This window comes from Symphalangus syndactylus, chromosome 13 (genome assembly GCF_028878055.3).
Source record: "Symphalangus syndactylus isolate Jambi chromosome 13, NHGRI_mSymSyn1-v2.1_pri, whole genome shotgun sequence".
Classification (NCBI taxonomy): domain Eukaryota; kingdom Metazoa; phylum Chordata; class Mammalia; order Primates; family Hylobatidae; genus Symphalangus; species Symphalangus syndactylus.
Genome location: NC_072435.2, coordinates 31,206,067 through 31,220,639, shown reverse-complemented (window position 1 = coordinate 31,220,639; position 14,573 = coordinate 31,206,067). Strand labels below are relative to the sequence as shown.

General features: G+C 47.9%; 1 protein-coding gene and 1 long non-coding RNA gene across 14 annotated transcripts in view; one reads left to right on the top strand and one right to left on the bottom strand.

Moving 5' to 3' along the window:
- The window catches only part of ZC3H4 (zinc finger CCCH-type containing 4), a 49,995-nt gene that overhangs the window by 33,376 nt on the left and 2,046 nt on the right, over positions 1 to 14,573 (bottom strand). For 5 of the 13 annotated variants that reach the window (XM_063615778.1, XM_055237484.2, XM_055237490.2 and 2 more), the window contains exon 2: positions 14,355 to 14,520. The exons of 1 other annotated variant lie outside the window; for it this stretch is intronic. In XM_063615778.1, the coding sequence (XP_063471848.1) occupies positions 14,355 to 14,515 (161 nt within the window). In that variant the 5' untranslated portion in view covers positions 14,516 to 14,520. Of the gene's footprint in view, positions 1 to 632; positions 952 to 8,958; positions 9,053 to 12,580; positions 12,609 to 12,835; positions 13,080 to 13,521; positions 13,540 to 14,084; positions 14,233 to 14,354; positions 14,521 to 14,573 lie in introns of those variants that run through there. 7 more of the 13 variants (XM_055237487.2, XM_055237486.2, XM_063615781.1 and 4 more) reach the window with 7 other exon arrangements.
- LOC134732281 (uncharacterized) lies at positions 1,217 to 10,102 on the top strand. Its single transcript, XR_010115273.1, has 2 exons — positions 1,217 to 1,369; positions 9,252 to 10,102. It is a non-coding gene; the product is annotated as an uncharacterized lncRNA (long non-coding RNA).

The following is a 14,573-nucleotide window of genomic DNA, read 5'->3' as shown; positions in this document are numbered from 1 at the left end:
AGACCAGCCTGGCCAACACGGCAAAACCCTGTCTCTACCAGTAATACAAAAATTAGCTGGGCGCGATGGTGGGTGCCTGTAATTCCAGCTACTCAGGAGGCTGAGGCACAAGAACTTGAACCTGGGAGATGGAGGTTGCAGTGAGCCGAGATCATGCCACTACACTCCAGCCTGGGCAACAAGAGCGAAACACCATCTCAAAAAAAAAGAAAAGGAAAAAAGAAAGCTACAGCCAGCTCTCCCTGACGGACACTGCTGACTGCTGGTCAACAAGTTCTTTCTACTTGGTCACAACCATGCATACACGGTTCTCCCAACCCATCCTGCTGACAAAACTGACAAAAGCAACATCTCCCCTTCCTCAGCTCTAATCTAGGCAGTACCAGAAGCCACCAAGTGGCTAATCAAGACAAAAGGGCATAGGGAGAGCTGAGCCCTGGGAAGCAACAAAGGCTTCTTACAGAAATGAAGCTTGGCAACATGGCAGCTCTCTAGACAAGAGGGTTGGACGAAAGCTGAAAGGGGCCCAGGGTTTATGGATCAACCTGGTTTACAAGAGTAAAAAAAAAAAAAAAAAAAAAAGGCAAAGTACAACACAAAAGACGGAAACTCATGGGAACAGCGGCTGTTACCTTAAGATCATGAGAGCCCTCGTTAAGAGGCGGCTAGGTTAATGTAAAGGTCAGGGTTATGATCATTAACTGCCCAGACTCTCAACAAATTGCCTGGGTAGGCTCTGAATGACCCATTAACTAGGGACAAAATTACAAAAATTACAAGGAGGCGCTGCTTCTTCAAATGTTTAACAACCAGTCTAAATGCAGAAGTCCAGGATCCCCAAGTCCGATTCTGCGGCACAGTCGTTTAGCAGGAGTGAAGGCGCAGGGCCTTTGCTTTAGAAATTCAGCTCAGGGCTCATGCCTAAGAAAGGCTCCCGAGACCTTCCCTTGAGTTAGGACATAATGAAGCAGCCATACGGGAAACCTCACTGAGGGATTTTCAGAGCCAGGAAATTCTTGAAATAAACCTCTGGGTCTCACACGTGCTTTTCAGTGTCCTTACTACCTAGGTTCATCAACTAGAAACCAAGAACAAATGTGCACTGTGTCTCCTTTTCTTCAGCATTCTCAGGTGTCATCACAGCCTGCTCTGTCATGCCATTTCCATGGTAACATGCCTACGCCATGGCAACCACCCAAGTAAGGCACAAAACTGGCGAAGAGAAGTCCAGCCATCAGCATCTGTATCCAGTACTCCACACCCTCACTTTAACATAAGACAGTCTACCCACTGCTGGCATCTAGATACGAAGACACCTACTGGTGGATGTGACGGTAGGAGAAATCAGAGCCATCTGAACCCAGCCCGGGTATTTGAGATATTAATTGTTAATCTTGTTAGGAATGAGTTTTGTAGTAAGGTTTTTTGTTTTGTTTTATTGTCTTTTCTTTTGAGACGGGGGTCTTACTCTGTCGCCCAGGCTGGAGTGCAGTGGCGTGATTTCGGCTCACTGCAACCTCCGCCTCCTAGGTTCAAGTGATTCTCATTCCTCAGCCTCCTGAGTAGCTGAGAATACAGACACCTGCTACCACTCCCAGATAATTTTTGTATTTTTAGTAGAAACAGGGTTTCGCCATGTTGGCCAGGCTGGTCTCGAACTCCTGCCTCCCAAAGTGCTGGGATTATAGGTGTGAGCCAACACGCCCGGCCTGTAGTTATGTTTTTAAATAATCATAAAGTTAGAGATTCATACTGAAGACTCTACAGGTAGAGGCCAGACACAGTGGCTCATGCCTGTAATCTCAGCATTTTGTGAGGCCAACGGAGGCAGACCACTTGAGCCCTGGAATTTGAGACCAGCCTGGGCAACATGAGGAAACCCCATCTCTACAAAAAATACAAAAATTAGCCTGGCAGCATGTGCTTGTAGTCCCAGCTACTCAAGAGGCTAAGGCGAGAGGATCGATTCAGTCAGGTGGTCGAGGCTGCCGTGAGCTATGATTGCACCACTGCCCTCCAACCTGGGCAACAGAGTGAGACCCTGTCAGACTGCTTGAGCCTAGGAGTTAGAGACCAGCCTGGGCAACACAGTGAGACCCCCGTCTCTACAAATAATTTAAAGACAGGGTCTATGTTGCCCAGGCTGGTCTTGAACTCTTGGACTAAAGCCTGCTTTGGCCTCCCAAAGTTCTGGGATTAGAGGCATGAGCCATTGCACCCAGCCTCTATAAATAACTAAAAAAAAATTTTTTCCGGCCGGGCGCGGTGGCTCACGCTTGTAATCCCAGCACTTTGGGAGGCTGAGGCGGGCGGATCACGAGGTCAGGAGATCGAGACCACGGTGAAACCCTGTCTCTACTAAAAATACAAAAAAATTAGCCGGGCGTGGTGGCGGGCGCCTGTAGTCCCAGCTACTCAGAGAGGCTGAGGCAGAAGAATGGCGTGAACCCGGGAGGCGGAGCTTGCAGTGAGCCGAGATTGCGCCACTGCACTCCAGCCTGGGCGACAGAGCGAGACTCCGTCTCAAAAAAAAAAAAAAAAAAAAAATTTTTTTCCATAATAAGTTAAGAAAGAAAAAAGCTCTGGCCAGGCACGGTGGCTCATGCCTGTAATCCCAGCACTTTGGGAGGCTGAGGCAGGCAGATCACTAGGTCAGGAGTTCGAGACCAGCCTGACCAACATGGAGAAACCCCATCTCTACTAAAAATACAAAAATTAGCTGGGCATGGTGGCGCACGACTGTAATCCCAGCTACTCAGGAGGCTGAGGCAGGAGAATCACTTGAACCCGGGGAGGCAGAGGTTGCAATGAGCGGAGATCACACCACTGCACTCCAGCCTGGGCAACAGAGCAAGACTGCCTCAAAAAAAAAAAAAAAAAAATTAGCCGGGCATGGTGGCACACGCCTGTAGTCCCAGCTACTTGGGAGACTGAGGCAGGAGAATTGCTTGAACCCATGAGGTGGAGGTTGCAGTGAGCTGAGACCGTGCCATTGCACTCCAGCCTGGGTGACAGATTGAGACTCCATCTCAAAAAAAAAAAAAAAGAAAACAAAAAAGAACTTCCAAGTGGGACAACTCAGCAATGTGAGGAGAGGCTGCAAGGTCCCCAAGCAGTTATTTAATAATTTCCCAGCAGAGAGCTGGAATCTGGGCTTGCAGGCCTCCACACTCCTCACCAAGGCCTAAACAGAGGCTCAGAGACAAGAAGGAATTTGCCCATGGGGTCACAGCAGCAAGAAGCAGAACTAGAAACTAAGTCCAGTACTTTCGGATGCAAAGACCAGCTCTTAACCTCTACAAATTATCTGACAACTACAAATTATGTCAAAAAGAGTAATTTGCTAAACAGGTCAACTGACAAAACAACGCCCACCCTGAAATGTATAATTGAGTAGGGAAAAATAAGATATACATACATAAAACAGACCTCATGAATCAGTATTCCAAGAAATGCCTGAATGAGGTACCAAGACTTTGGGCAAATTCCTTAAACACTCTGCACCCCAGTTTCCATAACTGCGCAGCACAGGCAACCATGGAGTCCCCAGGATGGTGTCATGGGAGAATCCCATGAGGCCATGTAATGCAAGCACTTAGCAGGAACCTCGCCCAGAATAAAGGCTTAGGAATAAAACCTACCAAAACACAAAGACACAAGGCCAATATGGTCCTTCCAATATCAAATGAAGGAAATGGTAGCATTTCAAAAATCTAACCAAAGACATCTGGATAGAGAATAAGGGCTCATGGAAAGACTGAAGGAATTCTGGCAAAAAAAAACAAACAAACAAACAAAAAAAAAAAGGACTCATCCCAACACAAAGAGAAAGCAATACAAATCCCAGGAAGTGAAATTCCGAAGTCCCCTAACATGAAAGGAATGCCTTCACCCCCAAGTGTGCAGTGTCCACTCTGGGGTTTGTCCAAGCACGCAAACCACTTAGGCAGAACATTTCTGTAAAGCTTCAAACAGGCTGACCGTGAAAAAACCCAGCCTGCTAGAGGAAGCTTGTGAAGACAAAGATGCCATTTTTTTTGCCCGAGTATCTACTCTTCCACTCCCATGAGCTCTGAAAATTTGCATTCTTGAGCAACGGTATCTATCCCTCAGATCCAAGTTACTCCTCGCAGATGAACCTCTGGAATTTGCTTCTCAGCAATGAAGAGTTTTCTAACCACCTTCTCATGCCAAATAAGCTTCAGATGGTTTAAAGCTGCAAAGATCATGGTTTTCATCGGAGGACCGATCTCTATCACTCCAGAGGAGAAAGTCTAATAATTTAACTTATGAACTAAGACTTCTCCTTCTTTCTAATTTTTTATTTATTTATTTTTACACAGAGTCTTGCTCTGTCACCCAGGCTGGAGTGCAGTGGTGTGATCATGGCTCAATGCAGCCTTGATCTCCTGGGCTCAAGCAATCTTCCCACCTCAGCCTCCCAAGTAGATGGGACTACAAGCATGTGCCACCATGCCCAGCTAATTTTTGTATTTTTTTGTAGAGACAGGGTTTCAGGCCGGGCACAGTGGCTCATGCCTGTAATCTCATTACTTTGGGAGGACAAGGCAGGCAGATCACTTGAAACCAGGAGTTCGAGACCAGCCTGGGCAACATGGTAAAACCCCGTCTCCACTAAAAATACAAAAATTAGCCCGCTGGCCGGGCACGGTGGCTCATGCCTGTAATCCCAGCACTTTGGGAGGCCGAGGCGAGGGAATCACGAGGTCAGGAGATCGAGACCATCCAGGCTAACATGGTGAAACCCCATCTCTACTAAAAAAAAAAACAAAACAAAACAAAAAAATAAGCTAGGCGTGGTGGTGGGTGCCTGTAGTCCCAGCTACTCGGGAGGCTGAGGCGGGAGAATGGCGTGAACCCGGGAGGCAGAGCTTGCAGTGAGCTGAGATCGCGCCACTGCACTCTGGCCTGGGAGACAGAGCGAGACTCCGTCTTAAAAAATATATAAAAATAAAAATAAACAAATAAATAAGAGATCTGGGCCTGAGATTCTTGAGATTTGTTCATATACCACCTAAAGAATTTCTTGGCCAGGCACAGTGGCTCACGCCTGTAATCCCAGCACTTTGGGAGGCCGAGACGGGTGGATCACCTGAGGTCAGGAGTTCAAGACCAGCCTGGCCAACGTGGTAAAACCCCATCTCTACTAAAAATACAAAAATTAGCTGGGTGTGGTGGCGTACACCTGTAATCCCAACTACTCAGGAGGCTGAGGCAGGAGAATCGCTTGAACCCAGGAGGCGGAGGTTGCAGTGAGCTGAGATCATGCCATTGCACTCTAGCCTGCGTGACAGAGTAAGACTCTGTCTAAAATAATAATAATAATAATAATTTCTTAAGAAGAACTGCAATTATCTTTATACAACCTATTTGTTATTTTCTAGTCACCTGTGGGTTAAGGGCAGACAAGAATGAGGTTCACAGTAACTCCACATTTCCAAGGGCCCAGCACAGGGCCAGGTACAGATTGGGTATCAGTCTCAGCTCTCATACCCTTTTGGTCAATGGGCCGGGCGCGGTGGCTCACGCTTGTAATCCCAGCACTTTGGGAGGCCGAGACGGGTGGATCACGAGGTCGGTGGATCACGAGGTCAGGAGATCGAGACCATGGTGAAACCTAGTCTCTACTAAAAATACAAAAAAATTAGCCGGGTGTGGTGGCAGGCGCCTGTAGTCCCAGCTACTCGGAGAGGCTGAGGCAGGAGAATGGCATGAACCCGGGAGGCGGAGCTTACAGCGAGCCGAGATCGTGCCACTGCACTCCAGCCTGGGTGAGAGAGCAAGACTCCTTCTCAAAAAAAAAAAAAAGAATCCATGAAAAGGATGAGGCATATTTGGCCGGGCGCGGTGGCTCACGCTTGTAATCCCAGCACTTTGGGAGGCCGAGGCCGGTGGATCACGAGGTCAGGAGACCGAGACCATCCTGGCTAACACGGTGAAACCCCATCTCTACTAAAAAAAAAAAAAATACAAAAAGTTAGCCGGGCGTGGTGGCGGGCACCTGTAGTCCCAGCTACTCAGAGAGGCTGAGGCAGGAGAATGGGGTGAACCCGGGAGGCGGAGCTTGCAGTGAGCCGAGATTGCGCCACTGCACTCCAGCCTGGGCAACAGAGTGAGACTCCGTCTCGAAAAAAAAAAAAAAAATTGATCAATAGAAACAGTAACTAATTTCCAAGAAAATTTTTCATCAACCTGTATCACTTAAAACTTTGACACAAACTCATTCAAGTGTTTATCAACGGTTTCCAAATAAGCTTGAAAGTCATGGATGCACAGACTGAACAGAAGAGACAGGCCCTGCCTCGGATGCAGCCCACCTGTGTGGCCCACAGGCTTCAGTTACTGTGACTGTTCTCGTGCCCCGTGGAGTGGCAGGGCCTGCCTGGAATCCCAAGGAAACCTAAGCCCTGGTGTCTGTTAGGAAAATGAGGAGGGCAATAATCCAAGCCACCTGCAAAAGACTTTTGGCCAAGTGACACTAGCGTCTGGGCCCAGCTCCCTCGGTTAGGCCATAGCAGGGATGTGACGGCCATGATCCACTTCCACACGGGACCTCAAGAAGTCTCCAGTTACTTCTAATGAATGAAAATCCCTTCCATTTAAGAGGGTTTAAAAGCCTAGGCTTGGGCCTGTACATTCACTGAAAGGAGTGGAACGCAGGGAGGATGGAGCCGCAGTGGACTGAGGAAACAGTTAACACCCCCACCCTCTCGAGGGCAAACTTTAAATGGAATATCTATATTCCCTCCTCATTCCTTCCCACCACAAAAAAAAATGACAATGACTGCTGTGCAGGCATACCAGACAGTGCATACCACATCACGTGGTGGGCAGCAACTTTCTACTCAACTCTGCTGTTGTAGCGTAGAAGCAGCCACTGATGATATAAACGAATGAGTATGGGGCCGGGCGCCGTGGCTCACGCTTGTAATCCCAGCACTTTGGGAGGCCGAGGCGGGTGGATCACGAGGTCAGGAGATCGAGACCACGGTGAAACCCCGTCTCTACTACAAATACAAAAAAAAAAAAAATTAGCCAGGCGTGGTGGCGAGCGCCTGTAGTCCCAGCTACTCAGAGAGGCTGAGGCAGGAGAATGGCGTGAACCCGGGAGGCGGAGCTTGCAGTGAGCCGAGACTGCGCCACTGCACTCCAGCCTGGGCGACAGAGCGAGACTCCGTCTCAAAACAAACAAACAAACAAACAAAAAAAAACAAAAAAAAACGAATGAGTATGGCTGTGTGCCAATAAACTTTACCTACTGGCCAGGCGCGGTGGCTCATACCTGTAATCCTAGCACTTTGGGAGGCCAAGGAGGGTGGATCACTTGAGGTCACGAGTTCAAGATCAGCCTGGCCAACATGGTGAAACCCCATCTCTACTAAAAACACAAAAATTAGCTGAGCATGGTGGTGTGCGCCTGTAATCCCAGCTACTCAGGAGGCTGAAGCAGGAGAATCCCTTGAACCAGGAGGCAGAGGTTGCAGTGAGCCAAGATCATGCCACCGCACTCCAGCCTGGGTGACAGAGCAAGACTCTGTCTCAAAACAACGTAAACAAACAAAAAAAAACTTTACCTACAAAAAAACAGGCTGGGTGGGCTGGCTTTGGCCCGAGAATCATAGTTTGCCCACCCCTAGCCTGGAAGCAACGGCTTTCACACTTTTTGACATTGACCCACATCTGCTTCTTTGCATTTCTCCCAAAGTTTCCAGAAGCCACATTTAAATGCATTCTGCTTTTTTTCTCCTCTTCCATTTCCTTGATTTTCCAATGCAAAAGAAAAAAGTCAATAATTGGACTTCATATCCCACTAGTGACTATACCTGCAGTCTGAAAAATACCATACCAGATCCACCACAGTGTAACGGTATGTATAGAGATGGGGTCTGAGTACCAGCCACCCAGGTTCTAACTCTGCCTGCAGCACACACTTGCTTTGTGACCTGGGACAAGTGACTTCGCCTCTCCATTTCGGTTTCTCCTCAAAGAGCAGAGGTAAAGGTTAAATAAGCTAATGCATGAGAAGCACTCAGAAGGGCACTGGCAGGTAATCTTTGACCTTCAGGTCAATTCTGCACAAATGGCACTGTTGCCCCTTTGGAAAGACAAAGACACTGACTTAGGAGATGAAATCAACAATCACATCCAGTTTGCCTGACTCCCCCAACCATAGCTGTCCACCACCCATCACTCTCAGCAGAGGGCCAATCCCGTGTGGAGAGAACACGGCAGCACCCAGGCAGACATGGTGGCTTATACCTGTAATCCCAGCACTTTGGGAGGCTGAAGTGGAAGTATCATTGAAGCCAAGAGTTGGAGGCTGCAGTGAGCTATTAATACTATGAGGTGCCACTGCATTCCAGCCTGGGTGACAGAGCAAAACTCTGTCTCAATAAAAGAGAAAAAACAAAGCTTTTGGCTCTGGAGTTCACTCTATCCTTTCTGGGATGACTGACAGGCATGACTGGGAACCTGATGAGCCTGCCTGTGATCTAGCCACTGAGCCTAACCTTCAAATTAATTGTTAAGGCATCTGCTTTACAAGTGCGTATTAGTGAGCTGCAGCAGCAGCAGCAACCCTTTATCATGGCCAGAAACTGTAGAAGGTAGGCCAGACACAGGGGAAGGGAATACGAAGCCTGGTAAAGGCAGTAACAACCCTAGCCCGACTCTAAATAAAGTCTTCATGATAGAAGGATTCTTTGCACACTCAGAAAACTCTTGGGCTCCAAGAAAAGCCGGGGAGGAGCTTAGTTACTGAATGAACAAAACCTTATCTGACTCAGCCAGATCCCAAAGGAGTGAAGAATCCTGGAGCTGGACGAGACCTTGCTCATTCCTCTCTGGAGAGAGTAAAGGACCTGCGTGGGGAAACTGACTAATTTGCAGTGGTGTGAGATTTTAGATCCCTGGCTTCCCAGTTCTCAGAAGCCCTACCAAGACTGCAGCACTGACTCGGACTCCAATCGCAAAAGATGAACACAGGAGGTACAGTCAGCATAAGCTCCAGACAGTATGACCATTTGAGCATCTATAAAAAGACACTGAGAAAGCAAGAAATGTCTTAAGATGGCTTCCATTTAGTGTCAACCCCAATTGGCTCCCTGCGATTAAATAAGCTGACCAGAACCCTAAGAGGTGAAAGATAAATGCACTTCCTTCAAAAATAGATGTTACTCTTACTTCTGTTTACACACCGACTGTAAAAGTTGTTTCAAATTCTTCTCTAGTAGGGAAAGCAGGAAGATTCACTGAATGCTGGCATTGTGTGGGTGTTCCCAAATGCACTCATTTGACCACAACGACCCTGAGAAGTGGGCATTTTATCCTTGATGCCTACTGCACACTGCCGGGGAGGAGCCAGGCCTGAACAGTTTTATCTGGCTCCAAAGTCCACAGTCTTCCTCCACGTCCTGTTGCCACCTCCGACACTCAAAAAGATGTCACCACTTGCCTGACAAACAGGGCACTGAGTCACCTATTCACACAGATGCGAAATGGCAAAAAAAAAAAAAAAAAAAAAAAATACACGAGAAAGATCCTTTATGCAGACCAGTTTGGCCAGAAGCAGCAAACTATGCTCTCAGCAAATAATCCTGCATTCTGTTAAGAAAAAAAAAAAAAAAGTAACAGGACACAACTAAATCTAGCACCAACCAAGAGGCCATATCTTCATTTTTTCAACAACTACTAAGAGTCACCCCAATGGGTGATGTGCCAGAAATCTATTTAAAATAAACTGCCTATCTCACCTCATTACATCACCAGTGAAACTGTACACAACGTCTTCAAAACTGCACCTGCATTAACTCCTAAAAGCAAAAGCGTCCTGCAGCAAAGACTAGGCCAAGAAATTGGGAGTCAAACTCATGAAGTTTGGCTCCCCTCAAACAATCTCATTTTTACTTTAACTTATCCCCATGAACTTGACATGCCACCCAGACAAACCGGCAGCTTTTCCATCCTATTAGGTTTTAATTATGAAACTGGCTTCAAACCATGTATTCGGAGAGGAGTCCCTCCACCAATGAGGCTGCTTCTACAGTCCCTGATCTGCTGAATAAATACCAATTGCCAGAAATCTCAGGAGTCATCCTTTTTTCTTAGCTGTGCTGTCAAGGCACAGGTTAAGCGCCTTGCTCAATTCAGCTACTTTGCTTGCTATTCGCTCTGTCAACTCTTGGCGTGAATCGGACCCAGTTGCTCTGGCACTAGAATTACTGTTCGTTGGGACCAAAATTAGGTTCTCTAGAATCTAGTTTGACTTGATAGCTATCCACAGAGACTTGGAAATAGTTTCATTAGCAATTTTCACCAGAGGTATTTACTGTAACTGGATCTGACCTCTATGGAGAGATGTTTCTAGAAGCCCAAGAGCCACAAAAACGTAAAAAAAGGAAGTGAACGACCCTCAGACAGCCATTTCTCTCCCATCAGGGAAGAAGGTAAAAGATCTAAGAGCAAGGAGCAGAGGTGGAGGTACCATTAAATAAATTACTAACCAGGCCCAATATGAAATTGCTCTACATTCAACTGTATGGAAACGCAAGAGTCAAAACTGTTCATCTTTAACTTGCCAGGCAGTTGAACAGCCAGGTCCACAGGTACAAAACAATTTTCCCTTGGGATCAGCCTTCCTGACTGTGGAAAAACCACAGTAGTGGCTTACTAAAATAGCTGGCTCTACTTATGGCTTATAAAGAAATCAAAAATTCAAACCTTCAGAGCAGAGCAAAATTGTACCTGGGGGAGAGGACAGGCCATGAATTAGTCCTTTTGGGGAATCGCATTTTTTTTCTTTTAAAGAGCAAATTTGAGGATAATTAAAAAAATAAAGGGATTTTATGACCAGAACATCCATATTTCCATGGTCACAACGGACTTTTTTTCTACTAGGAGACTTTGATTTGCTTTCAAGTTAAATCTCTCACCCAGAGAAAATAAAAATGTAAAAGGTTGTAAGTGTATAATAAGATTTGTTATTAAATCAGGGATTCTGAGTGACACCCTTTTCTTTTTTTTTTTTTGCAACATCCATTAATTTGACTTTTAACTAATACTGGTACATCAGTCTGGGGGGAAAAAAGGCAGTACTGTGACATTTCAAAAACAAAGATTACCAAAATACAGTTTTTGACTTAATTACTGGGGCTTCTAGGTCTTAATGGATGAGATTTCTTTGAGAACGGAAAACAATAAACCCTTGTGTTGACATGCCTGTGAGCTTTTTAAATGCTTGGGGAAATAGTTTCAAATTCACTGAACATTGCTAAAACATTTCACTTACAAAAGAAATCTCATTTCCTTAACGTTTCTTTTTAAAAGTCAATTTAAATAAGCAACTTAGTAGCCTTTGGAACTTGGGTCATCAGTCATCCAGTTTCTGTTCTCAGCTCCTGGAGAAAGAATTTTACAAAGGATGGGAAACTTCAAATAAGTGCAATTCATTTTGGGCTGACCCAGTGCCCTGGATAATGTGTTTGTTCGGTTCGTGCTTCAGACATTTTTTGCAGATATCATAGTTTGGAGATTTCTTCCTCCCATAACTGATTTTACATACCTAGGATCACCACTCCACGGCAGTTGTGAACATATTAAGAGGAAGAAAACAAGTGGCCTACTGAATTGCAGTTTCCTCATCTACATGTGCGTGACCCTTTTTCCTTGTAAGAAGGAAAAAAAGGAAACGGTTCTTTTGGACAGGGCCAGGGTTCTCTAAGTATGTCAGGGATCAAAAGTGGGAAACAGGGAAAATGCAACTTCAACGTGTTTTGTCTTTTAACGGAACTTATGCTTGTAAAACACATCAGAAGTACGGTGTTTGGTTCTGCAAGTCATTTCTGTTGCTGTTTTTTCCTTGTTACGTGTAGGCCAGGGGGACTGGGGGCTGGAGGAGGTGTTCCATCCAACATGACTGGGCGTGTAACACGTTTGCATCAACTTTTCAGTCAGACATGTGCTTTCGAACAAAGGAGCAGTGGAGACGGGCAGAGAGGGGGCTTGACACAGTTTACAGATTTTGTGCTTCGACAGTACTTTACAAATGACTTGCTCAATTTTAACGTCCATCACCACAAGAGACATTGGAGTAAAATGAGAAAATTGGAGCTACTTGAACCAATCTTTTTTGGGGAGCAGGGGGGAGAGGAACCATTAACTTGAATACTTGTATCATAAATCAAATTCAGTAAGCTTGTCTCCTACAAATGGACTTGAAGTATCCACTTTCTTCAAAGATGAAGGCTGGAGACAAAGCAATGGATTGAAATGGAAAGAGGGATGCCAAGGGTCTGAAAACATACGGGCCTTTTACATCGATTTTTGTCATGTTACAGTAACACACTTTTTTTTTCTGAGAAAACTGTGTACGTCAAATTTTAAAAATTAAACATTGAAAGGATGTGCAAGTCTAAAAGGGCTCAACAGGGTTAGAATCCTGATTCGAACATATCAATTCACTCTCAAGCATCACTTTGGTCTAAAGGCGAGGAGGAAGGCAGGCAGGAAAGGGAGAAAAAGAGGGAGATCATTGAATTACTCAATAAAAGAGGCTACTTACCATCCCAACCCATTGTTAAGACATAACACTTCTGACATGAGAACTCCTTAGAGGTCGAACAAAGCATGTAAGCATCTTTGAGTAATGCACCTGCCCCCAGAGAGGGGGCCCGGAAGCCCAACGAGGGCTTAGCGAACAGACCTTTGCTAATCTGTTTATTTCCTTGAACTGGAGTCGGGCTGCGATGGGCTGCGATTCCCAGAACGATACATTTAATTAGAACAAAACAGAAAAAAAAATGTTGTAAAAGCTCACCAAACTGCTGCACTTGTGTCTCTGAATGTGGGTGGCATTTCTTTTAAAAGGCAAAGTATGGTCTGTGAAGGAGAAAGGGGAAAAGGAAGGTGGGAGTGGGGAGAAGGGGTCGTAGAGCCTGGCAGGGGAAGCCCTGGCTGAGACCCCCGGCTAAAGGAGGGTCCTCAGCGGCTCCCCAGCCAGGACTGCGACGGAGTAGCCATCTGTCCAGAGCGTTCTCTTCCCCTCTCCACCCGCACTCCCTCCAAGACTCGCTTTCCTGCCGGCTGAAACCCACCGTCCGTGTCCAAACCTACTCTCCAGCCGCCTCTTCGCCCGCCCCACCAGGAAACAGTGGGCGAACCCTGCACCCCAACTCCTTCTGCTTGAGCAGGGGAAGGAAACGGGGCCTCAACCTCGCCCTGAAACGCGCCGGGCTGACCCCATTATCACCCGTCAGCCAGAGAAGGGCGTGGGGGGCCCGCGTTTCGCACTTAATAAAGGGAAGGGGGCGCTTCCTTTAACGCCCTGCCAAAGCACAAGGAAATCTCCTTTTCTCTCCCGGAAGAGACGGTGCCCCATTTTACCCCGACAGAGGGGGGAACCCCAGGAGAAAGCGCGGGACCAACTTCCTCTCCCTACAAGGCAGGGAAACCAAACCTTACCCCCCCAAAACAAGGTTGAGAATCCTCCCTCACGTCACCTACCTACGAAAAGCGAAAGGACCCCTGCCCTTTAGCAAAAACACGGGGAAGAGTCTTCTCTAAAAAAATAGGCAGGGGTTTTCATCAAAAGGGCTGGAGATGCATCTCCCCTCCTCCCCAATTCGGCCTTCTAGGGGATAGCTAAAAAACACCTCCCGCCAAAAAATACAAGTGCTATAGAGCACCCACCCAAATGACCCCCAATTACAAGGATGGTGAAAAGACCTGAATGAACCCCCACTTTCTGCCTCCTAACCTAAGGTACCTATCATCCAAGTAGGGCAGGGTGTGCCTCCCCCAGGAGAAAGGATACTGCCGGGGGCTGGGAGACCCCCAACCCCAAACCCCTAAGAGCGGGGCTGTTGCTCGAGATCCCCCCAAAAAGGGTCCGGAGCCCCTCCCCCATCCCCTTCCCCGAAGCCAGGCGACGGGCAAGCGGGCCCGTAGCTACCAGCTCCGGGCGCAGGGGCAGCCAGGACCCCCGTGGGCCTCCGCAGCACCCCCCCCGGCGCCTCCTCCCCAGGACGGGCGGGCGGGCGCGGGGGGTCCGAGGGGTGCCTCCTCACCTTCCCCTCAGCATGGCGCCCAAAAAAGACAGAGCGAGAGCGAGGGAGAGCGGGCGAGCGCCGCGAGGGGGGGGAAACGCATGAGGCCGGGAGAGAAAGCAAGCGAGAAAGAGCGAGCGAGCAAGCGATCGAGAGACACCCACCGACCCCGCCCTTCCTCCTCCTCCTCCTCCTCCTCCGCGGCCCGGCCCAACATGGCGGCCGCCTCCCTTCCTCCTCCTCCTCTTCCTCCCCCCGGGGACGCAGCCCCGGCCCAACCGGGAGCCTGACCTGTCGTCAGGGAGCGGGAGGCGGTGGTGGAGGAGGTGCGGGGTGGCCGGGCGGGCGTCGGGGGAACACGGAGGAGGCGAAGGCGTTGATGGCGGCGGCGGCGATGGCGGCAGCGGCGACTCTGATGGCGGCGGCGGGGGGGTCCCGGGCGCGGCCTCCATAGTTCCTTTGGGGGGAGGGGATGTTAATGCACGAAAAAGGACTGCTTGGGCGTGGCGG